This window comes from Schistocerca gregaria, chromosome 10, assembly GCF_023897955.1.
Source record: "Schistocerca gregaria isolate iqSchGreg1 chromosome 10, iqSchGreg1.2, whole genome shotgun sequence".
Classification (NCBI taxonomy): Eukaryota; Metazoa; Arthropoda; class Insecta; order Orthoptera; family Acrididae; genus Schistocerca; species Schistocerca gregaria.
Window position 1 is genome coordinate 195,101,221 of NC_064929.1, and position 26,724 is coordinate 195,127,944.

The 26,724-nt window shown below is 44.3% G+C and overlaps 1 protein-coding gene across 2 annotated transcripts in view; it reads right to left on the reverse strand.

The window, feature by feature from the left end:
* LOC126293413 (pre-mRNA-processing factor 40 homolog A-like) overlaps window positions 1-26,724 on the reverse strand; it is a 150,117-nt gene that overhangs the window by 111,460 nt on the left and 11,933 nt on the right. For both annotated transcript variants that reach the window (XM_049986636.1, XM_049986637.1), the window contains exon 2: window positions 20,292-20,607. In XM_049986636.1, coding sequence (XP_049842593.1) covers window positions 20,292-20,607 — 316 coding nt within the window. The remainder of the gene's footprint in view (window positions 1-20,291; window positions 20,608-26,724) is intronic.

Sequence of the window (26,724 nt, forward strand, 5' to 3'; positions counted from 1 at the left end):
ATTTCTCCCTTGCTCTATTTACAAGTGGAACAGGAAGGGAAATGACTTGTATGGAACAATGGCCCCTCTATCAATGACTGTAAAGTGACTTGCCGAGTATGTACACAATGTAGATGTGACCAAGTGTGTGGTAAGATAACTTTATTGCCTAAATCAGTATCAACAGACACTGGCAAAAATGTGCAAGTAGCCCACAAATCGTTGCTATTTTCGTGAGATAGTAAGAACTTATATTATCACTTAGAAAATTCATGTTAGCCAATTACTTTTTGTTTGTCTGCAGGTAAATGTTTGCATCCTCTGTACACACTAAAATTTCTTCACCGACATAGAACAGAGTGGTAGACCATCTCATAGAGAAGAACTGGGAATCACAGGATAATTGGAGGCCCTGCTGCTCAAAGACTGGTGCATCACAAGGAAACTGAAGTGGGAAAAGTGAAAATCAGTCACAAATCTGTTTCCAGTATCTCAAACAATATTTTGAACACAACAAAATAACAACTGCTCACACCCTCCAACCTCTATATAATGCAGCTGTGTTCAGCCAATTCAGGTGATTCTGTAGCTGCCTAATCACTATAGACAAGTGCTGGGCATATCACTATGATCCCAAAACAAAGGAGCAAAGTGAGCAGCGAGAACACGCATTCATCACTTCTGAAAAAGATGAATCCCCAACAGTCATCGTACAAGGTTATGCAAGAGGTTTTTTTTTTTTTTTTTTTTTTTTTTTTTTTTTTTTTTTTTTTGCGGGGGGGGGGGGGGGGGGTGTCGTCTGCTGCCAGAGCATGATATTACACCTGTATGGGACAAAATGCCACACGATCAGACTCCCAAAGTCTTCTGACAAGTTTATGTGAAGCCGACAAGGTGATGTGTGGTGCAAAGATGTCTGAGGTGGTGTTTTGCTCCATGACAATACCCCACTTAAGTTTGTACAGGACAATCATACATGCTGAATCATTAGGCTATCAACTTATAAAAATTTCACATTACACCTCTGGTGTCAGCAATGCCTTTCAGAACAACACAGAAGCAATTCAAATCAATCACATGCGGTCTGCTCGCATCGCGTACACAAATCAGACCACTGCACGACAGCTCCAAGTGCTGTGGTAGCTGGGCTACATGACTCGGCTGAAAGGCATTGAGGCACTGTTTGCTGCATAATCAGTGGAGGAGGGAAATTGGTCAATCAGAAGTGGACAGAGGGGCCACATGGTTAAAGCTCTCCCCTCCCCCCCCCCCCCCCCCCCCAAGTTCTTCATATAAGGTTTACACACTTTTTAACTGCACAATCACCATCAACACCATTTAGGCCACACACATCAAGAGTTACAAAACACACCCACACAAAGAACAAACTTTTTCTATTACATGCTGCAGCCTCATTCTGACAAACGTCACTGGCTGCTTATGCCTTACGAAGTTCTACATCTACATCCTTATTCTATGAAGTGCTCATATATGGTGTCACGACAGCATACAGAGACTTTGGAGGGGAAAATCGTCTGCTAAACACAAATGGAGAAGAAAAATCAAGCTTATCGTCAGGAGTAAGACAAATAACACACTTTTGCAATGGAGAAGGAATATACAGTGGAAGAAAATGAGCAGAGTTATGCAGTACCGTGAGAAGAAGCTGACTCGACACAGAAAGACGTAAGCTGCAACACGACATCTGGAGAAAAGCTATATCATTACTCTGCAATTCACACTTGATCACTGGCTGCTTATGCCTTACGAAGTTCTACATCTACATCCTTATTCTATGAAGTGCTCATATATGGTGTCACGACAGCATACAGAGACTTTGGAGGGGAAAATCGTCTGCTAAACACAAATGGAGAAGAAAAATCAAGCTTATCGTCAGGAGTAAGACAAATAACACACTTTTGCAATGGAGAAGGAATATACAGTGGAAGAAAATGAGCAGAGTTATGCAGTACCGTGAGAAGAAGCTGACTCGACACAGAAAGACGTAAGCTGCAACACGACATCTGGAGAAAAGCTATATCATTACTCTGCAATTCACACTTGAGTGGTTGGCAGAAAATTCATACAAGCACTTTCAGAATATTTCTCAATGGTTCTATTCTTGAATAGCTCATGGGAAACATGAACACCCAGATGTTTCCATGTGCGCTCTGCTTTCTCTTATTTTTCAAACATGGTCATTTCTCCCTAAATAGTAGGCAGAAGTCAACAATACACACTCCAAGGAAGAAAAGACATTTATCAATATAGTAGATGAATGTACTCCTGAGGGGGTATCATGGCAAACTCTTGTCTAATTGGGACATTAGATAATCAAAAGCTTGTTGGCTAAGGTCGGGTTTGACAAGAATGAAAACAAGCAGTAGAAACTCTCAACATGTGCAAACAGGCATTATCTTGCTGAACTATAAATCCATGACTTGCCATGAAGAACATCAGGCATATAATATTGCCCACGTACTGAACAGTAAAAGTTCTGTGAATGACAAAGGGGTCTTGCTATGAAAAGACCTGGCACCCCAGACCATCACTCCTGATTGTTGGGCTGTATGGCGGGCGACAGTTTATATTCCACCGGGGTCCGAGGCACCTTCAGAGGCGTTCTCAGCCTGGAATCTCCATGACTGGAATAAAATTGTCTTCAGTGATGAGTCTCACTTTGAATTGACCCCAATGACCACCAAAGACACGTCTGGAGTCACACCGGATAGGGCCGGGACTCGAATCTGACTGTTGCACACCATATGGACCAGCAATCAGAGTGACAATCTGGGGTGACATTTCTTTTCATAGCAAGATCCCTTTGGTTGCTGTCTGTGGCACCCCTACCGCACAGCAGTATATGACCATATTCTACACCCAATTTTCTTGCCCTTTACAACAAGCCATCCCGGGCCTACATTTCAGCAAGAAAATGCCCATTTGCACGCCATGGGAGTCTTTGTGCTTGCCAAACCTTACACTGGCTAGCAAGGGTGCTGGATCTCTCCCCAACTGAGAACTGTTGGAGCATCATGGGCAGGGCCCTCCACGAGCTTGGGATATTGATGATCTAAGGTGCCAATTGGACTGAATTTGGCACGATATTCCTCAGGGGGACATCCAACAACTCTATCCATCAAGGTCAAGCCAAATAACTACTCGCATTAGCGGTACAGGTGGACCAATCCGTTTCTGAATCGCTCAATTTGTGAAGCTCCCTCCTGAATACAACACCCAATTTCTATGAAACTGTAACCATTTGTTTGTGTGTACATATACATCACATCAGCTGATTTCCTACCCATTAGGATGATTCCTTCATGGTGCACTGCCCCCCTCCCCCCCTTTTTTTACTTTATTTTGGGATTTTGAAGAGAAAGATGGGGACTAAAATATCAAGAAAAGATCCAGTCATGCCAATTCATTTATCATATCTGTGACTATCTCCCTTCTATCTCCCCCATTTTGCAATAAAACAAAATGAGCTGCTTTTCTTTGAATTTTTTCTTTATCCTCCATTAATTCCACCTGGTAATGGTCCCAAACCACACAGTAATAAATGGACATTGTATCAAGTGTGGATGCAAACGGGAGGGAGGGAGCAGTGGCATGGTTGCCAATGCCTTGACCCCCCGCCCCCTCCCCCCTACACACACACACACACACACACACACACACAATTCTTACATACACTGCCAAACACATTTCAGTAAAATCTTTTTATACTTTTGCAAACATTAATCTCCAAATTTTTATTTCAAGATTTATTTAACTGCTTTCCAGTTGCTTTCCTGAGTGCCTGCCCACTTACGCAGATTTGCTGCTTGATAAGATGCAGGAATCATTACACCTAGGAAAAAGACGAGCGTTCACAGGATGACTGTTTTGTAAGGACGTAGATAGAGCTGGTATACAACAGAAAGTCGAGTAAAGTGAAAAGATGGGGAAATACCTTCCACTAACAAAAAAACACAAATGCTGACTTTAATGAACTTAGGTGGAAAAGTCTAAAATAAACAGCATATCCCAATGACACAGTCTTAGTCATAGTCCACAGACCTGTGCCCATAATCTTCATACTAATTGCAATATTATACGCATTCTCACTTAATTATCCAGATTCTGGGGGGGGGGGGGGGGGGGGGGGGCGGCCTCCAACGACTACAAAACTATTCTACATGGTTTAATTGATCTAAGAGATATGTGAAATACCCTCACACTTCAAGAAAAATGTAATAATCCCTATGGGAAAGAAGGTACATTCTCACAGGTGTGACTTATTACAAAATAAGTATAATGACTCGTAGTTCCAAAATGTTAACACAAGTTATTCATAGGAGAATGGAGTGACTGATAGAAATTGTCTTAGACAAAGACTGATGTGCAAGGCAATACTAACTTATCTTTGAAGACAGACTGAAGAAAGACCATCACTCACTTATAGAGTTTGTGGATTTTGACAAAACACTTTTGACACACACTGAATTTCTGTAGTTATCACAGAAAAAATACTGGGAGTGAATCATTATTTATATTACACAGAAAATAGACTATAATTCTAAGAATCATGGATACGAAATTCATCATGTCCTGTGGATCCTATCAAGAATGAGAACCTTCTGAGATGTGTCACGAGTTAAGCTATCTGTATTACTACGTACCTATCCTGGGAATGTGGTAACAGTTACAAGCTGCCTCTCTAATTCATTTTCAGTATTTTGTATAATTATTAGCCAAATTAAAAAATTAAAAATTCTATCATAATCTACTCATTAAGAGCTATAATCTTATGTTAAAAGCTTAACACAATAAGAGAACAATGAAAAACCAGCCAGAGTTGCTAACCTCATTTTTTTTTTATTCACTCGATGACTAGTTTCGGGCCGAGACCCATTTTCAAATAATCTTAAAATCATCAAAAAATGTTACGTTGATTTGAAAATCAACCCCTGGCCTGAAACTAGTCAACGAGTGAATAAAAAAAAGTGAAATTTGCAGCTTTGACTGTTTTTTCATTGTACTGATAAACAGAAGATGCTGAGCTTCAATTATTCCAGTATGCTGGAAGTTCGTTGACAATAAGAGAAGTATAACAGTTAGAAACTGTATGTACATATATAAGGGAGGACATTCTAATTTAGTGCTTCTTTACTACTAACTCTAATCACAACATACTTTGCAGGCGGTATCGACACACACCACTTAATGTACCAGCAAAATTATATCTTTGTACGACACACACTACAGGAGGTACAACAGCATAAACATTCTGTATTGTGAATCTCATGCCCAGTGCAAAGGCATTTATCAGATATGAACTCAGAATATGTTCAAGAGTTCTGCAGTAAGCCAATGTTAAAGATATTGGTCTGTTATTTTGTGGGTCTGTTTGTTTACCCTTCTTATATACAGTCACCTGTGCTTTTTTCCAGTCTCCAAGCGACTGGAAAAAAGCATAGGTGACTCCCGTATATAAAAAGGGTAAACAAACGGACCCATAAAATTACAGACCAATATCCTTAACATTGGTTTGCTGCAAAACTTGAACATATTCTGATTTTGAATACGATAAATGTCCTAGGAACCGAATAACTTACATCCACCCTATCAGCAAGGTTTTTGAAAGGATCAACTGTGTGAAACTCAGCTCGGCCTTTTCTTACATGATATACTGTGGTCTATGGATGAGGGGTGACAGGCAGATTCCATATTTCTATACTTCCAAAAAGCATTTGACACAGCAAACTGTTATCAAAAGTATGAGCATATGGAATAAGTTCCAAGATATTAGAGTGACTTGAATATTTCTAAAGTAACAGAACCCAGTATATTGCCCTCGACGAAGAGTGTTCAAAAGAGATGAGGGTATCACCCAGAATGCCCCAGGGAAGTGCGATAGGACTGCAGCTATTCTCTATATACATGAATGATCTGGTGGACAGGATGGGCAGCAGTCGGTGGTTATTTGCTGATGATGCTGTGGCGTACACAAAGATGTAGGACGATACATGATAATTTAATATAAAATTTCTAGTGAGTATGATGAACGTCAACTAGACTGTAGAAAAGTTTAAGTTAATATGGAAGAGTTGGAAAAAACAAACCCGTAATGTTTCGATACAGCATTGATAGTGTCCTGCTCGATACAGTCAGGTCATTTAAATATCTGGGTGTAGCATTGCAAAGTGATATGAAATGAAACAAGCACGTGAGGATTGTGGTAGGGAAGATGAATAGTCAACTTTGCTTTATTGGAAGAATTTTAAGAAAGTGTGGTTCATCTGTAAAGGAGACCACTTATAATATGATACTGCAACCTATTCTTGAGTGCTGCTAGTGTGTTTGAGATCTGCACCAGGTCAGTTTGAACCAATTCAGTGGCAGACTGTTAGATACGATACCAGTAGGTTCGAACGACAGGCAAGTATAAAGAGATACTTAAGGAACTCAAAGGGGAGTCCCTGGAGGGAAGGCGATGTTCTTGTCAAGGAACACTATTGAGAAAATTTAAAGAACCGACATTTGAAGCCAACTTCAGAATGATTCTACTGCACCAAAATACAATTCCCATAAGGACCACAAAGATAAGATACGAGAAATTAGGGCTCATACAGAGGCCTACAGACAGTCGTTTTTCCCTCACTCTATTTGGGAGTCCTCTCCACTATGCGTGTTATGATGGCCTGTGTGGTACGTATGTTGATGTAGAGATGAATGAAAAAGTTTTGCTTAAAATTGGGTGTAAATTATCCAAACTATATTCATCCAGTGTATACATGGGGTCTGGATTGTTTACACAATTATGGGTTTACTAGTACACTAATAAATGACAAGTAAACTGTGGTAACTTAATCCATATACAGTATTAACATGAAACTACTACTATACTGTATAAAGTTAAAAGTATTCACAATTGTGTCAACACAATTTAACCAAGTTCATTAGAAAGAAAGATGATACTTTGGAAACAGCACTAGATAGTTGCTGTATACCTCATATTGCTATTTAATATTACTTGATTACACAGGTATTTACCAAAGAAAAGTTACTTACATCAGTGAACACTCAACCCTGGTCACAATCCATTACTATTCATAATGCAGCTTTAAAACCAAGACAGGTACTTGAGATACAGCTACCAGAACATCAATATTCAAATTTAGGTATTCGAAGGATTTGTGGTAAGAGTGGGTAAAGATGTATATTTTTAATTTCCTTTTGAATTAACAGCGATTCTAAATTTCTTGCTTTACGTTAAATATCTTTGCACCAGAGTACATTAATGTGCACCCTAGACAAGGAAGGAAGCTTAGGGTTTAATGCCATGTTGGCAACAAGGTCAATAGAGATGGAGCACAAGCTCGCAATGTTTCAAGAAGAGGGAAGGAAATTGTCCATAATCTTTCAAAGGAACTATTTCGGCAATTGCCTGAAGTGGTTTAGAGAAATTACAGGAAACCCAAAACAGGATGATCGCATGCGGAGATATGAACTGTCGTTATCCTGAATAAGAGTCCACTGCACTAACCACTGTGCCACCTCATTTGGTCCTAGAAAAAGAAAGAAAAGTCTGCATGAAAACTACCCCCCCCCCCCCCCCTTTCTCAGTATTTTATAATGGAGTGAAACAAGATTCCAGTCTATTCCCCCATGTCATTCGACCTGTGCACAGAGCAAGCAGTAAAGAAAAGTAACGAAAATAATTGAAGTTCATGAGAACAAATAAAAGCATTAAGAATGAATGTTCACTCAGCTGTGTAGTGTGCGCCAATTTGAAAGCTTCTGGCAGATAACAATAGTGCACCAGACTGGGACTCAAATGAGAGACTTTTTGCTTTTGTGGGCAAGTGCTCTACCAAATAAGGTATCCAGGCATTGAGAAAGATACTGTAGGAAATAAAGCAGCGAGGGTGGGGTGTGACTCAGGCTCAAATACCTCAGAAGGTAGAAAACTTTCCCGTGAAAGGGAAAGATACCAGGTTTGTGTGCCAGTCCAGAACATTTTTAAGACTTGGTAGATCAGTTTAAGGGAATTTATAGTGTCTTACCCCTTCAACTGTTGTCGACAAGTTAAATCTTCACGCTCTGCCACTTCCCAAGTACTGTGGACGCATTTAAACATGGTCCTGGGTTTTACTGCAGCAAATGGATTTCAAATTTTATTGTTATTGTATCATATTATTGCTTATTTGTGACAATAAAGATAGATTTTAAAAGAAATCATTATATACATGTGGTGTCTGTTCTTTCGGGAGCCATAAATGACTCAATACACAAAGGAATTAATGACATGTAGGTGCTAGCGGACATTGATTTACATCAATGAGGAAAGTTGAAAATTTGTGCCAGACCGGGATTCAAAGCTGGGCTTCGGCAGATGCTCTGATCACTAAGCCATAAGGACACAGTGGTCATCACAACTGCACAGACGTCCTCTAGCATGCCCCTGTCAGACCCAAATTCTCAACATACCCATGCACTATTGATGTGGTGCTCCTTGCCCATTATCCTGATTACTTATAGCATCTTGCTAGTTGCCGTAAGAGTTCAAGCCTTGTGTGCATCCACATGGAAAACATCACTGGCCATCCTCGTGTTAAAATGAATATAGTCCAGGTATTTGTGCACCACCGGTTGTGCAGCTTACAGATAAACATACAATTTCAAACTGTTATACTTGTCTTATTGTGTTAAGTTTGAAACAGAGATTTATATCTCTTAATGGTTAGATTATGATAGCATTCTAAATTTTTAAATTTGGTTAATAACTACACAAAATACTGAAAGTAAAATTTGTTTCCCCTGGAAGCCATTAGAAATGCAACCTGCAACTGTTACCAGGTCCCAGCGACAGTCAATCAGTATTACAGATAGCTTAACTCTTGACACATTCCCAAAGGTTTTCGTTCTTAACGGGATCTGCAGAAAATTATGGTGATGACTTTTGTATCCTTGATTCTTAGATCTCTATTTTCTGCACAATTTGGAAATAACATTTTGGTATCAGTATTTTAACCCTGGTAACTTCAGAAATCCAAAGAGAGTCAAATACTTTTTGTCTAAATCTACAAATGCCGTATTGATGAGTTTATGCGTCCCGTTCTGCTGTCCCTCTCATTGCTGTGACAGTTTTAAGTGCACTGAGCCACGGGTACCTGCGTGCTCTATACATATTGACATGCAAAGCTGAATTCCCACACAATTCTTCCAGAGATTTTCAAAGTTACCACTGCACAGTTCAAGTGTGCATCTACATTTGGTGCGGTGGATCCTCACTGCAGATTTTGACTTTGCTACGCATATTTCTGTCGGTATTAACTTTGCATTCTTCTGTTCTACTTGAGAGCCTGGGTGTATTCACTAGGAGCCACAGTGAATATGGGGTCTCTGACGTATGTAGCACTGATGAGTCTACAACCAAATTCTTAAATAATAGTCCACAGACGTGCACATCAGCTGGTGCAGCTCACTAGTTTGATGTTTCTACAAGAGGTGCAGTCAACAGATATTCAGAATCTGAAGAGTCAGAAAGACAGCGAACTACTTAAGAATAAAGCACACCTCAGTGACGTCTTCGATTTGAAGCAAACCAATTTTCAGCAATTAAAATATGTTTTTGATAAGTTAGTTTTAGAGCACAAATGTCAACTGGTTAATCACTCAAGCATTCTATCATTTTTCATTATATTCCTGTCAGACGACCTGTTTAACATTTTACAGGGAGCAAAATGAACAATTTTCTGCATACACCAAGGCAAGTACTCCAGAATCTCTACATTTTTGACTGTCAAAGTGGAATAGTACTGGATTTGAAAAATATTATTGTTTTGTTGCTGTTGGTCTTCTCAAGGTCTAAGATGATAGAAGGTTGAAAATAAATTATTACTGGTCCACAGCCATGCTTTTAAAAACTCCAGTTTTCAGAAAAATTATGTCCCAAGATCATTTTACTTTACTGTTGAGAATGCTGCACTTTAGTGACAAATTTGCGAGCTCTGGAAGCAACAGTTTGTTTAAAATTGGGAATATTTGTGAAATGGTTCGTACTGTGTTTTACAGTACATTTAGTCCATATCAGAAACTTTGCAATGACAGAAGTATCTTGTTGTTCAAAGATTGATTGTCTTTTAAACCATTTATTTCACTGAAACAAAGTAGATTCAGAATAGAAGACTTGCTGTATCACAATCGCACTGGGTACATTTTGAATTTCACTGTATACAGAAGTACAGCTACAGAAATTGGGTTCTTGTATTAAAGGAAAAGTGGCAACACTTACGAGATCATATTTGGAACAGGGACATTATCTGTTTATTGATAACCAGTATTCCAGCCCAGGTGTTTCTCTTTGGCTTCACAAACACAGAACAACCACATGTGGCACTTTTAGTAAGAATATGCACAACATGCCAATACTGCAGACGAAATTGCAACAAGGAGAAACTAAGTTTAAGTCAACTGACAACACGCTTGCTATCAAGACCTGCGATAAATGAGTTGTGTGGATGTTTCCACAGGTAACACAACACAAATGGTTGAAACAGAGAACACCAACGGAAATATTGCTGACAAAATTACGAAACCCCAACGTACTGTCGATCACAATTCAAGTATGGGTGCAATTGACCATAGTGACATGCTACTAAACTCAGTAGGATCAGAGCGTAAGATTGTGAAATGGCGCAAGAAATATTTTTTTCAGTCTGGATTTGTGCATTTTAGATGTTCATGCTTTGCGGACAAAAAATGGCACCTGTAGAGATTCACATGTCTCTTATCGGGGAAACTGTTGAAAATTATGCAACAGACCAGAGAAATGCAGGCATTCTCCAAATGTTACCGTGAGTCAAAATTCAAAGAAAAGTATGTGAAAGTGGAGACGCATGGTTTACACAAAACAGAAAGCACACCCGAGACATCACTTGCCAATGCAAAACTTGCAACATACCATATGTGTTATACCCTGCTGCAAGACTCCTCATGCATAGAAGCATTAATAAAACTGAACTTCAAGTTACTAGACATATCTGAATAAATTATTTAAAAAAGAAAATTATCCCCCCCCCCCCCATCCCCCAGTGCCCGGCCAAAGCCCAGATCAAAATGGAGGATGAAAACAGATATAAGAGGAAATTAAAAAGTTTGTTTGAAGTTTGTACAGTCCAGAATCGATATGCCAATAAGGCAAAATCGCTATAAACACTGAAGCAGTCATCCCACCTCCCCATAAGTTTGAAGATACTCATTTGATAAAGTGCTGTGTCCTGCTTCTTGGTGAACAAGTCTGTTACTGCCTGCTGCACATCTTAATCCAGCTGGAACCGTCGCTCGTTCAAGGCATTTTTTAAGGAACCAAATGTATAACAGCATGGGGAGAGATCACGACTTTTGGGCAGGTATTCAAGTGTCTCCCACTTGAGATGGCATAACTTCTGTATTACGAGAATCTCAATATGGGAATGAAAGTCATCATGAAGCAGCACCATGCCTCAGTGCAGTTTTCCTAAGATATTTCCCATTAATTCAGGACTGGCCAAATGCCACACACTGTGCAAAAGTGTGGAAGTGCGGCACAAGTACTCACATCTCTGTCAGTGGACAAAGCAGAACAGCAACATCTATGACTAGACATGTACACTAAATGAGCGGTAATAGTGCCGCCTCCTCGTTTATAAGGTACCAGGACAGTTGAAACACACCCAGTCTTTCTTTACTCTGGCAACTGTAGCCTTACGTCGGACGTACTAAGAAATGGCGAGTATTGCAAAAAGCAAAGAATGGGAGAACTGTATTCTCAGCCATTTAAACATGACATCCGTTCTTCCAGGAGTACTAGTTCTGCAAGGTTCGCAGAAGAGCTTCTGTGAAGTTTGGAAGGTAGGAGACGAGGTACTGGCAGAATTGAAGCTGTGAGGGTGGCTCGTGAGTCATGCTTGGGTAGCTCAGATGGTAGAGCACTTGCACGCGAAAGGCAAAGGTCCCGAGTATTGCAAAAAGCAAAGAATGGGAGAACTGTATTCTCAGCCATTTAAACATGACATCCGTTCTTCCAGGAGTACTAGTTCTGCAAGGTTCGCAGAAGAGCTTCTGTGAAGTTTGGAAGGTAGGAGACGAGGTACTGGCAGAATTGAAGCTGTGAGGGTGGCTCGTGAGTCATGCTTGGGTAGCTCATATGGTAGAGCACTTGCCCGCGAAAGGCAAAGGTCCCGACTTCGAGTCTCAGTCCGCCACACAGTTTTAATCTGCCACGAAGTTTCATATCAGTGCACACTCCACTGCGGAGTGAAAATCACATTCTTCATTTCTTGAGTACATTCATATCTATTTTATCGTACAACATACTGTTTTCAATTTTCGAGAGTGACGATTGCAGTACACATGCAATAGGAGCAAATTTCAAAATTGCATTGCATTTAGAATAGCAACATCCAGGAGACCGTTTTCTGAAGAGGAGTTTGTAGAAGACTTTCTAATTGACGCTGCAGAACTTTTATGTCCCACAAACGTTAGCATGTTTCAAGAAATCGGCCTCTACAAGCAAACAGCAACACGACATATAAGTGTTATGGCTTACAGATACAGGTCAGATTGTGATATAAAAAACATTCTGTAAATAAAATAGAAAGAAACTTCCACATGGGAAAAATATATTGAAACAAAGATTCCAAGAATTACCACGCGTGAAAGCGCCGGTAGACAGGCACAATAAAATAACACACAAACACACACACAAAATTTCTAGCTTTCGCAACCAACGGTTGCTTCTTCAGGAAAGAGGGAAGGAGAGGGAAAGACGAAAGGATGTGGGTTTTAAGGGAGAGGGTAAGGAGTCATTCCAATCCCGGGAGAGTAGAGAAGAGAGAATGCAGAACACGATGATGGAGGTGAACACCATTCCAAAAGAAGACTTCCAGAGGTGTTCCCAGCAGTGGAAGAATCAGTGGGCTAAGTGCGTGCAAGCAGAAGGGGCCTACTTTGATGGGGATTAGGGTCCCAAACCCGTCAGGTATTCGAAATATCTTTTCTGGCTAAAGGTTGGGTACTTTTTAGACAGGTCTCGTATAAGGGGGAAAAATCACAATTTTTACATGTTACTGAAATAAAAGTTTGGAGATATATATTTTGTTAGCAAACAGGAAAGTTGTACTTACGGTTTATCAGCTTACGATTAAAATACTGCTACAGGAACAATTTTCAATACCATTAAATAAGGCTCGAGGTCAGATGGATGGTGGAAGAGGAGATAGGAGGGGAATGAGGTGACGGGCAGAGAGAGATTGGTTGGGTGTGGGATTGAAGGGACCAGACTGCTAAGGTCATTGGTCCCTTGTTCCACGATAAAATCACACGAAATAAAAACTGTGAGTCGTTAAAAACGGAGAACTGAGACAAGGGACGACACAATACAAGAAAGACAGACAAAGACCAGACAAACGGAACTAAAATCACACCGAGTGTGAAGGTGGTTGGCCGACCATGAAAATAAGGAAAAGCCAACCACCAAATGACATTAAAACCCACAGTTTAAAACCACAGGCCAAAGCTCCAAGTCAATACAGGAAATAAAAGGACAAACACTCAAATCATACGATAAAAACCCCCTGCCCGAATAAAACTCAACACGAGGTCCGCCATAGCATCGTCGTCACATAAAAGGGCAGGGAGGGTATCAGGCAGCGCAAACGTCTGCCTGAGTCCTGTTAAAAGCGGGCAGTCCACCAAAATGTGGACCACCGTCAGAGCTGCCCCGCAGCGACATAGCGGTGGGTCCTCCCGGCGCAACAAATGGCCGTGCGTCAGCCACGTGTGGCCAACGCGCAGCCGGCAGAGAACGACAGAGTCCTTCCGAGAGGCCCGCATGGAGGAGCGCCACACACCGGTCGTCTCCTTCACCGCCCGAAGTTTGCTGGGCGTGGGCAGGGTGCGCCACTCATCACCCCAGGCACCAAGCACTTTCTGGCGCAAAAGCGACAGGAGATCACACTCCATAAGGCCGAGTTCCAGAGCCGGTGAACTCACTGCCTGTTTAGCCAGCGTGTCAACCCGCTCATTGCCCGGGATGCCGACATGACCTGGGGTCCAAACAAAGACCACGGAGCGGCCACAACGGGCAAGAGCATGGAGCGACTCGTGGATGGCCATCACCAGACGGGAACGAGGAAAGCACTGGTCAAGAGCTCGTAAACCACTCAGGGAGTCACTACAGATGACAAAGGACTCACCTGAGCGGGAGCGGATATACTCTAGGGCGTGATAGATGGCAACCAACTCGGCAGTGTATACACTGTTCCCGGGTGCCAGCGACCGTTGCTCACAATGATCCTCTAGAGTAAGAGCGTAACCAGTGCGACCAGAGACCATCGAACCGTCGGTATAGGCCACGGCAGATCCGAGAAACTCGGCAAGGAGAGAAACAAAGCGGCGGCGGAGGGCCGGAGGAGGGACCGAGTCTTTCGGACCCTGTGCCAAATCCAGCCGAACGCATGGTCGGCGCACACACAAAGGGGGCAGATGGAGATTGGCCCGGAAAACAGGCGGGAGAGGAAAAAACTCAATCCCACACAGTAGAGCCCGGATACGAACCGCGATCGTACACCCTGACCGGGGCCGCCTGTCTGGAAGATGGACGATCGAGTGCGGGAACAGGAGACGGTAGTTGGGATGCCCTGGCAAGCTACAAACGTGGGCAGCATAAGCGGCCAGAAGTCGGTCGCGCCGGATCCGCAATGGAGGAACACCAGCCTCCACAAGTAAGCTGTCAACAGGGCTTGTCCGAAATGCTCCTGTGGCGAGTCGGATCCCGCAGTGATGGATGGGATCCAGTAATTGCAACACTGATGGCGATGCCGAACCATAAGCCACACACCCATAATCAAGGCGGGACTGGATCAGCGCTTGATACAGCCGGAGAAGGGTGGACCGATCGGCACCCCATCCGGTGTGGCTAAGGCAACGGAGAGCGTTTAAATGCCGCCAGCATGTTTGTTTAAGCTGCCTAATATGAGGCAGCCAAGTCAACCGGGCATCAAATACCAGTCCCAAGAACCGATGTGTGTCTACCACAGCAAGAGGTTCACCGTCAAGGTAAAGGCGTGGCTCAGGGTGAACCGTGCGATGCCGGCAGAAATGCATAACGCAGGTCTTAGCAGCCGAAAACTGGAAGCCGTGTGCTACAGCCCACGACTGCACCTTGCGGATAGCGCCCTGCAGCTGGCGCTCAGCAACTGCAATGCCAGCGGAGCTGTAGTAGAGGCAGAAGTCGTCTGCATACAACGAAGCTGCGACTGACGATCCCACCGCCTCAGCGAGCCCATTGATCGCAATTAAAAACAGGGAGACACTGAGGACAGACCCCTGAGGACCCCGTTCTCCTGGACCCAGGAGGAACTATGGGACGCAGCAACTTGCACGCCGAAGGAACGAGACGACAGAAAATTCTGAATAAAAATCGGGAGCGGGCCCCTAAGACCCCACCCATGAAGTGTGGCCAGGATGTGATATCGCCAAGTCGTATCGTACGCCTTCCGCATGTCGAAGAAGACGGCAACCAGATGTTGGCAGCGTGCGAAGGCTGTACGGACGGCAGACTCTAGGGAGACCAGATTATCGACGGCAGAGCGGCCTTTACGGAACCCACCCTGAGACGGAGCCAGAAGGCCTCGAGACTCGAGGAGCCAACTCAACCTCCGGCTCACCATACGTTCTAGCAACTTGCAAAGAACGTTGGTGAGGCTTATGGGGCGGTAGCTGTCCACCTCCAGCGGGTTCTTGCCAGGTTTCAACACGGGGAGGACGATGCTTTCTCGCCATTGAGACGGGAACACACCCTCAACCCAGATGCGGTTGAAAACATCTAGGAGGCGTCGCTGGCAATTCACAGAGAGGTGTTTCAGCATCTGGCTGTGGATGCGGTCTAGCCCAGGAGCCGTATCAGGGCAAGCAGATAGTGCACTCTGGAATTCCCAGTCGCTGAAAGGAGCATTGTACGACTCCGCGTGGCGCGTGTGGAAGGAAAGCCTCCAACTTCCCAACCGCTCTTTCCGGGAGCAAAAGGCCAGTGGGTAATTCGTAGATGCGGAACACTGAGCAAAATGCGCTGCTAACCGGTCCGCAATCGTGTCGGAGTCAGTACACACCACTCCATTCATTCAGCGAAAGCCCAGGGACAGAGACAGGCGGCCGATAGCCATGGAGTCGCCTAATCTTAGCCCAAACCTGTGATGCAGAGGTACGGACGCCAATGGTGGAAACATACCGTTCCCAGCACTCCTGCTTCCGTTGGCGAATAAGGCGTCGGGCACGGGCACGGAGCTGTTTAAAAACGATGAGGTTCTCCAAGGACGGGTGCCGCTTATGGCGTTGAAGAGCCCGCCAGTGATCTCTAATCGCCTCTGCGATCTCGGGCGCCCACCAAGGCACAGTCCTCCGCCGAGGGGACCCGGATGAACAGGGAATCGCAGATGCCGCTGCAGAAACGATGCCGGTGGTGACCGACTGAACCACCGCATCAATGGTGTCATGGGAAGGAGGTGCGATAGTGGCGAGAGAGGAGAACAAGCCCCAATCAGCCCTATTCAGAGCCCATCTGGAGGGGCGTTCAGAAGAGTGACGCTGCGGTAGTGACAGAAAGATGGGGAAATGGTCACTACCACATAAGTCGTCATGGACACTCCAGTGGATGGACGGTGAAAGTCCGGGGCTGCAGATACAAAGGTCGATGGCCGAAAATGTGCCATGGACTACGCTGAAATGTGTCGGCTCTCCCGTGTTTAAGAGGCAGAGGTCAAGCTGCGAGAGAAGAGTCTCGACATCTCTACCCCGGCCAGTAATCGCGGCGCTACCCCACAGGGGGTTATGGGCGTTAAAGTCGCCCAGTAACACAAAAGGAGGAGGCAGTTGTGCTATCAATGCAGCCAACACATGACGCGAGACATCACCATCTGGCGGAAGATACAAACTGCAGACAGTAATAGGCTGAGGCGTCCACATCCTTACAGCGACAGCCTCTAAAGGTGTGTGAAGAGGTACACATTCGCTGTAGACAGAGTTAAGGATGTAGACGCAGACTCCACCAGATACCCTCTCATAAGCTGCCCGGTTCTTGTAATAACCCCGATACCCACGTAGGGCAGGGGTCCGCATTGCCGGAAACCAAGTTTCCTGTAGGGCAATGCAGAGGAAAGAGTGACTGCTGATGAGTTGGCGAAGCTCAGCAAGGTGGTGGAAAAAAGCGCTGCAGTTCCACTGGAGTATCGCTTTGTCCATGTCCGAAAAAGGTGTGAAGGGGCCGAGGAGGCAGATCACGCCACTGGGTCACCTGCTGCCACCGATGGAGGACCAGTACAATCAGCTTCCATGGTGTCTGAGGGTCCGGCGAGATCCAGGTCCTCAGCAGACGCCCGGATCTCCACCTTATCCTCGGACGCAGAGCCTGTAGGGAGCAGTGGGGTGGATGCCACCGCGTGGTCCTTGGCCTTAGAGGTCTTCTTCTTCGTCTTGTCTCTCTGGTCCTTGGGTTTCATTGGCTGGGAGGGCTCCAGCGAGTCAGTCTCCAAGACAGAGGAGGAGCGGGAAGCCCTGCGACCAGCCGCTGGTCTGCTTTTCTTCCATTGGCTGACGTCACCCTTCCCAGAGGCGGAAACCTGGGAAGGAAGGGACCCTTTCCGTGCCAGTCGAGCCAGGGAAGTTTGAGGCTTCCCCAGCTTAGAAGTGGGGACTGATGTCCCCAATGGTTGGGGGGTTGCTGCTCCTGAGGCAGGTAGTGCAGGAGCAGCAGGGAGTGAAGTGCCCCCCACCATCAAGGGGGCAGGTGTAGCATTCCGGCTCTGAGAGGTGGCAGTCTGAGGGAGAGCTAATGGGGCCATAACAGTAGTAGCCGTGGCGTAAGAGGCAGTCATTCGAACAGGATGGAGGCGTTCGAACTTCTGCCTGGCCTCAGTGTATGTCAGGCGGTCCAGGGTCTTATACTCCATGATTTTGCGCTCTTTCTGGAAGATCCTGCAGTCCGGCAAGCAAGGCAAGTGGTGCTCTCTGCAGTTTACACAGATGGGAGGCGGAGCACATGGAGTATTGGGATGTGATGGGCGTCCACAATCTCGACATGTGAGGCTGGAAGTACAGCGGGAAGACATATGCCCGAACTTCCAGCACTTAAAGCACCGCATCGGGGGAGGGATATATGGCTTGACGGCACAACGATAGACCATCACCTTGACCTTCTCAGGTAAGGTATCACCCTCGAAGGCCAAGATGAAGGCACCGGTGGCAACCTGCTTATCCCTTGGACCACGATGTACGCGCCGGACGAAGTGAACACCTCGCCGCTCTAAATTGGCGCGAAGCTCGTCATCGGACTGCAATAGAAGGTCCCGATGGAATATTATTCCCTGGACCATATTAAGACTCTTATGGGGCGTGATTGTAACCGGAACATCCCCCAGCTTGTTACAATCGAGTAACCGGCGGGACTGGGCGGAGGACGCCGATTTGATCAAAACCGAGCCCGAGCGCATTTTGGACAAGCCCTCCACCTCCCCGAACTTGTCCTCTAAGTGCTCGACGAAGAACTGAGGCTTCATAGATGTAAAGGATTCACCATTAGCTCTCGTACACACCAGGGCGAGTATGGTTCGCTGGCATCCTTAGTCTTTCGTTCCTCCCATGGTGTAGCCAGGGAGGGGAACGATTTGGGGTCATATGTAGTTGCGTTGTATTGAGCCCTAGAACGCTTAGAGACTGCTGGCGGCTGGCCGCCAGCAAGAGATGATGTACTACGCTTCATTGCGGGTCATCCGCCCTGATGCCACCTACTCCGACCAAGGGCCCTCCCCACGGGCGCCACCCAGCCTCAGCAACGACCACCTGGCAGGATGGCCATTGCCGGGAGTCCCAATGCCCCAAGGAGATAGGCATCTACTCCTTGGCATACGTCGGGAGTTAACGGCGCTGGCATCAGCAGAGCGATCCCTGTGTAGTCAGGGGGCTACAACCAACAGGGTACATGGCGGCCCCATCACAACGGACTGGCTACCGTGCTGGATTTCAGGTGATGTAGTCCAATATCGTCATTGGCGCATAAAGCGACACAGCATAGCAGACTGCAATAAACTGCACCCAAGAACAAATCCACGCCCAAGAGACGGTAGGGGAGCGGGACTGCTAAGCGATGACGACAAACCTGGCTAGAGATGGTAATGCATGATGGACACATCGCTCCTTGTAAGGCGCCCTTCCCCAATCGGCTCGCTCTTCGGAAAATTTAGAAGGATGGAGGTCAAACCTGTTAGGGGACCATCTCACAAGGCCAAAACGTTTGAGACTCCTTTTAGTCGCCTCTTACGACAGGCAGGAATACCGTGGGCCTATTCTTACCCCCGAACCCACAGGGGGGGCAGAGAGAGAGAGAGAGAGAGAGAGAGAGAGAGAGAGAGAGAGAGAGAGAGAGAGAGAGGGGTGGGGGGGGGGGGGAGGAAGGCCTAGAGGAGCAGGAGAGTGGAGGTTGGGGAAAGGGGGGGTGGAGGTAGTCGACAGGGTGAGGGGGGAGGAGATGCACAAAAAGAGGGGGGAAGAGGAGATGCACGAAAAGAGGAGGAGGAGGAGGAGATGGACAGACACATGGGAGGAGATTGGGACAAATACTAAATATTAGAAACATGTGCTTTCTCTTTTCTTTCTTTCCCATTTAAGCAGACTCAGAGACAGAAACGCATGGCTGGGAGCAGCTAGTAACAGAATAAGTAGTTTTTGTCTCCTGTTAGTCAAACTTCCTTCATCCAAGTTGTGGGCGGCAGACAGTAACCCAAATTAAGGGACTGCCTTTACGCGTGATGTACAATGTGAACTCCATCTGCCCCGAGGCGGCTACAGTGGCCGAGAAGGCCCTAAAGAAACCCAAAAAGTGATGGTTAACAGTGCTCCGGTGAAGAGCTCGACGACAGCAACAATAGAGAAAACCTTCATCAGAACAGTGAAACTGTGCGCACAGAGGTGGCTTAGCCCATGCAGTGCCTGTAACACTGCCAGGGTCACCTTACCTACTGGCAGTCCTCACAATAGAGCCTCAGATAACACGAACAGAAGCAAAGGGTTAACACGCAAACACCTAACATCTGAAGAAAGGAGAAGAAAAAGTTTTTACTTTCCACAACAAAATAATGTAACAACAGAGTTTTCTTTATGATACATTGCAACCTGTCATGCAGTTTTACAATGAACACTGCTAACTGCCTTATAGTTACCATGAATTTTCAGAGTGTTTGTGACCTCCTCAAACAGAAAAAAATTTAATAAGTAATTATGAACTGACTTACTTCCGGGGACTGCAGGCACCGGCAAGGAGGGAAGGACGGGCGGCACGCTGACCGGCGGTACCACAGTCGACGCCATCGTGGAGGGCGTAACTGGGGGCACCGCCCACAGGGGGGGCTGTCCCCCGTATACGGGCGGCATGGCCGGCGGTACAGAAGGCGGGGGTGGCAGCCTCACGTCGCCGTGGCCGGTCGCCGGCACCGCGGCCGCAGCTGCCAGCGGAGGCGGGAACGGACCTCGTGGCGCCATGGGCGGCCCAGTATAGCCCGGCGGTGGAGGCGGCGGATAGCCGGGAGGGAGGCCGCCACTGTTCACAGCCTGCAAGAAAAAGTTGGAACGACCTCTTACACTGGCATCAAACATACTTACCTCCTCCTCCTCCTCCTGTATCCAGATCGAGTGAGGTGGTTCAATGGTTAACACATTGGACTCGCATTCAGGAGGATGGCGGTTCAAACCCGCGTCCAGCCACACTAATTTAGATGTTACGTGATTCCCCTTAATCACTTCAGGCAAATGCCAGGGATGGTGCCTTTGAAGTGGAGGACCGACTTCCTTCCCCATCTTTCCCTATTCCGATGGGACCGTTGACCGAGCTATCTGGTCCCTTCCCCCAAATCGAACAACCGACCAAATAATCCTGTATGCAGACATTCTGCCACAGAAGATGAATCTTGCCATGAAGCAGCAACCAAGTTAAAAAGAACTTCCTTTAAATGCAAGTCTTGACCATGACTAATGTGAATATTAATTGAGACTTCAAATTATTGTAATCACTTGCTTATTATACTTTACACTGTGCATTTCATTTCACAGGAATATACTTCCATAATAAGGTGGATTAATGTCAATAAGGCACAGATGCATTGTATATGCAACTTTTGAATAGCATGGGACACAAAGACAACATTTATTTTATTACAGAGCTCAATGTTATGTGGCTAGTTTCATTTAATAGATAAACAGTAATATAAATGAAAATAATATCTTTGAGTGGTCTCACGCTGCTTTCTCAGTTTACTCGCATCAAATACACACTCGTGTTCAGAATAAAAACAAACAACACCTTGAATGACTAGAGATAGGATGTTAATATTCACAGGAGATGTACATTAGTATGTTCTGCAGAAATGATTAGCATTTGAACCATAACCTGCAAAATCAAGGTCACCATTGATTTCAAGGTACAACACCACCTACTAGTAAAATGTGTCTGCAGTGCTGACCATCACAAATGAACTCTGGAACGAGATGAATGCAGCATGGATGGCTTTACTACAAGACGCCATTCGCGGCTTATACACGTCAATGCCATCACGAATGGAATAAGTTACAGCACCTACGGCGGACCCTGGGCCCACTAGGCAACAAACACATGTCGAACCAAGATGACCGAAATGCTAATCATTTCTGCAGAACAAAGTTATGTGCATGCCCTGTGAATATGAACATACTATCTCTAGTTGTTCAAGATGTTCCAATATTAGAGAAGGAAAGTTGCTACACGCCATATAGCGGAGATGCTGAGTCGCGATAGGCACAACAAAAAGATTCACACAATTATAGCTTTGGGTCATTAAGGCCATTGTCAGCAACAGACACACATACACACACTCACGCAAATGCAACTTGCACACACATCTCCAGTCTCAGACAACTGAAACCACACTGCAAGCAGTAGCACCAGTGCATGATGGGAGTGGCGACTGGAAAAGGGGGAGGGGTGGTTAAGGAGGAGGCTGGGGTGGGGAGGGGGAGGGATAGTATGGTGGGGGTGGTGGACAGTGAAGTACTACAGGTTCTGTTTTTTTTCTGACCATCAGTGTACTTTTTATAAAACACGCTAAATCAGGACTACATATGAAAAACTAAGAAGTGCAAAGAATATATTTTCAATAGCAGTAATGCAGTCAACAGTGGCATATTTTACACACATTTAGTAGCTTAGCACCCACTGCTTCGCTTGCGTAGACTGTACGGTCTGCAGAGATTTGTCTTTTGTTGTTTTTCTTTAATCAAATTTTCGTGTTCACACATTGCAACATTGCCTAAACTTTTAACGCTAATTAAGGCCATAGAAGCACGGTCTTTTCCAAGTAAGCAATTCCGGTAGTTGGAATCTGAGATCTTTCTTAAGCCTGCCTTTTTAGTTCTTGTGGTGATATTTACATAAAAGCTTTCATTTCCAACAATTCTTTAGCAGTCAAATACCAATTTTCATAGAAACGTTTAGTGGTACTTTAATAATGATTTATTTTCAAAAAAACTTTTATCCACTATTTTACCTCCTTAGTGTAAAATGTCTAGAAATGTTGATACAAGTATTTTTTTTTATTTCTGACTAAGAAACCAAGTACCAATTTTTCAAATATCAGCTTCAAAATTGCCTTAATAGGGACATAATTCCAGAAAACCTTTTATCCCCTACTTCATTTCCTTAGGAGTGGAATTTCGAACAATCCCTTACTAAATGATGCCTGCAGTGTAAGACCAATACCCTCTCCATATTTCAAACTTCTGTTCGTAGTGATTTGGGCTGGGCAATGATGAGTCATTTAATCAGTCAGCCTGTATTTCACCCCCATGGCGGAAGGATTTCCAAAAACACAAACATGTAATTCTTTACATCTACTCAAGAAGCCAAATATAAATTTTCAGAGATTTAGCTTCAAAATTGTTTTCACAAAATAGACGAACAGATTGAAAAATCAGGCAACCAGTTGCAAATATTCACACAATATGAAAACGAGTTACCACACAACCTCAGACATAAGTAAAGTAGGTGGAGACTTTGGTACATTGGTAGAATACTAGTCAACTGCAGTCTGTCTACAAAGTAGATTGCTTACAAATCACTCGAGTGACCCATCCTAGACTACTGCCCAAGTATGTGGGACACGCACAACTAACTAGGGATACTGGATATATACAGCCAAGGGCAGCACAAACGGTCAGAGATTTCCTTGAGCCAGGGAAGAGTGTTACAGAGATATTGAAGAAACATATGTGAATACAGTGTTTGTCTGTCTGACCTTTAGGAGCATTTGCAGGTAACAAATCTATTCACACAGGATCTTCCTATCCTGAAGCCTGCTTGATACTCATATTATCTTTGTAGCAGATTGTGATTCTAGTTTGCTGAGTAATGCCTTTGAGAGAATTTTCCAGGTGACCAGTAATAATGAGATCTCTCTGTAGTTATTAGGGTCTGTCGTCCGCAGCTCGTGGTCTTGCGGTAGCGTTCTCGCTACCCACGATCGGGGTCCTGGGTTCGATTCCCGGCAGGGCCAGGGATTTTCTCTACCTCGTGATAACTGGGTGTTGTGTGTCTTTCATCATCATTTCATCCCCATCGCCACGCAAGTCGCCGAAGTGGTGTCAACTCTAAAGACTTGCACCAAGCGAACGGTCTACCCGACAGAAGGCCATAGCCACATGGCATTTCCATTAGGGTCTATCCTGTCACTCATTTTGTGGAGTGGCTGAATCAAAACACATTTCCATTCCCGTGGAATCTTCTGTGTTAACAGTAATGTTCTATAAAACTTCAAAGTTACTTTTACATATGAAGATTTCTCTCCATAAAGGATGACAGTTTGTATGATACTCTGTACGCACAGGTTTTGTTCATTAGGTGACAGTGCGGAACTGTATCAGACACCTTCCAGAATTCGAGGAATATGGTATCAACCCAGGTGACTATATCTACTGCTTTTGGATTCTCATATAAAAACAAAGCAATATGAGTTTCACACGATTGTTGTTTTCAGAATCCACAATGATTATAACAGAAAGAGATAAAGGTCATAACACACGAGCATAAAATGCGTTCCACAATTCTACAACATATTCCGGTTAGTGATACAAGCCTATAATGATGAACATCTACTCACAGACCATTTCTCAAGACATGAATGAATGACACATTTTTCTCATCACAATGAACACTGTCCTCCCAGCAACTCATTACAGACTGCTAATGGAGAGGAGCAAGATCTTTCATATTCTCTATGTAGAACTCTCTCACAAAAGCACTTGTTCATCCTCACTACTGGGAAACCCATGTCTTTTACTGAACAAGTGTTTATATCTCTCAAGGTATGGATTTTAGAGCCCATGTTTACCTGAGTTTCTTTTGCTTTGAACAACTGGTCCTGTTATATCCCTGAACACTTATCATTCCTCCTGGGACACTATATATTACTGCATTTATGGTCTGCTATTAGTGTACATATGAACTATCATACGTACACAACACTTGATAATGACCATGCTGTAGAAGTTCGCAAATACTGACAAATTTTATTCAAAGAGACAGACACATAGGAACAATGACATTTTAAATCATTTAAGTGAGCTACAATTACCACACCACATTCAAACATTCCTAAAGTACTAACACCTAAACAACAATGTCTCTGTACTAGCTGCCACAGCAAATCGTTTACCTGGCTAGGTTGGCAACACTGTCACGTTTTTCCCAAGAAACAGTGAGTGAGGGAGAGGAGTGGATGCAGGTTGGGGGGGGGGGGGGGGGCAGCAATGGTGTACACTCGTACACTCTGATATCCTCAACAGAGGATCACTGCCATACACTGCACATCTGTATGTCATGCCCTGCACAGCCCAACCAATAAATGTAGACTGCAATGTTATGCAGTATGAAAAATGTGGAGACGTTAGTAACTCATACCATGTTCCCCAGGTAACAGTGCAGAACTGAAACAAATGCTTTCTAGAAGTCGAATAACACTGCATCGACCTGTGCGCTGTTATCTACGGTCCTCTAAATCTCGAGGACTAGTACTGTGGACCAAGTTTTACAAGACCTCCATCGATTTCTCAAGAGGAGATTTTTGTTTTTCAAAAAGTTCTTAACAGATGACCATAAAGCATATTCCACAAATTCATAAAGACTGTATTTGTGTGCGTCTTCCCACCATTCCCTTGTTGAAAACTGTGAATAAGCTTCATCTTTATCAAGCCTACATCCACACACATACTCCACAGGCCACAATACAGTGGAGCTGAGGATATCACTACTATAGTAGGCAGTAAAAAAGTGTTGGCTGGATGGGTTAAGCGTAGAAGGCAAGAACACTCTCCACCTTTTCTGCATTCTTCCTCCTACTTGCACTCGCACTACACACCTTGGTAGCTGCCGTAAGCTGGAAGCCTCTGACCCATGCATATTGAGCCGATCCTGTCAAACTATGCCATCACACAATGCTGTCTGTATGCTCCTCATTTGAAAATATGATACTCAAAATTGGCAAATGGCACACTGTAATAATTGTTTTAGAATAGGCAGGGGAAATTGACTTATTTCAAGCAATCTGTTATGGCATCAAAACCATACGCCGAGAAAATACTTTGTAAATACTTTTGTGAAACTGTAGCCACTCAATCTTCCATACTGATGTATTCTCATGTGTTTTAGAAGTATATTACAGCTAACAAAGGCTAAATACATCATTATCGCTCACCTCTTAAATTACAAAGCTACTTTGGTTTTAACAAAGAAAAGATTTAAGCATCTCTCAACTCTCACGTTAGTTTTAACCTCAGTACAAAGCAGAAGACATGGGTCTGCTACTCCCCACAAGCAAAACTGGTAAACATACCAACAATGGTAGGAATTCTACTAGGTATAAATTTCTAGAATGGGTGGGGGAGGGGAGACGAGGTTGGGAAGGAAAGACAACAGCAAAAGAGAACAGAAAGGCAACAGTGTTCACAGCTTTACGAAGAGAATGGAATAGAAAGCACAACATTTAATGCAATTTACTGCTCTTTAACTGCCCTGTTCTGAAGACTCACTGTCCGACGCGTCATCAGAAGCAATGACAGTGTTTTCAACGAACTCTTCTCAAATGTCTTCCTTCAGAAAGTAGTTTTCTTGAAGAATTTCAGAGAGGTGTATGCACTTAACCCAGTCTTGCATCATGACATCATCAATTGCTTCCCCAAATTAATTTCTGCACATCTTTAATTCTGAATGTGCAGTTTCTGGATGCAACCTTCCTTTTCAGTATGGCCAACATAGTTTCTATAGTGTGTATTAGCAGTAATTATGGGGCAGACAAACAACCTGTGATCCATTTTTGATGCTAAACCGTTAATTTCATTTTTATTATAAAGATGCTTGTGGCACATGAATTCTTCCAACATCAACACTTTTGTATGGTGATCCAAAATCTTTTCTCTTTACCCACTGTGCATTTCCTTCCTTCCCTGTACTTGAATTAGGAACTTCCTCATTTTTTCTAGATTGATAACAGGCATTTTCCATGACTACTACAGAACCTTCTTCTAAACCACATAATAAAAAATAAAAATAAAATGGTTCAAATGGCTCTGAGCACTATGGGACTCAACTTCTGAAGGCATCAGCCCCCTAGAACTTAGAACTACTTAAACCTAACTAACCTAAGG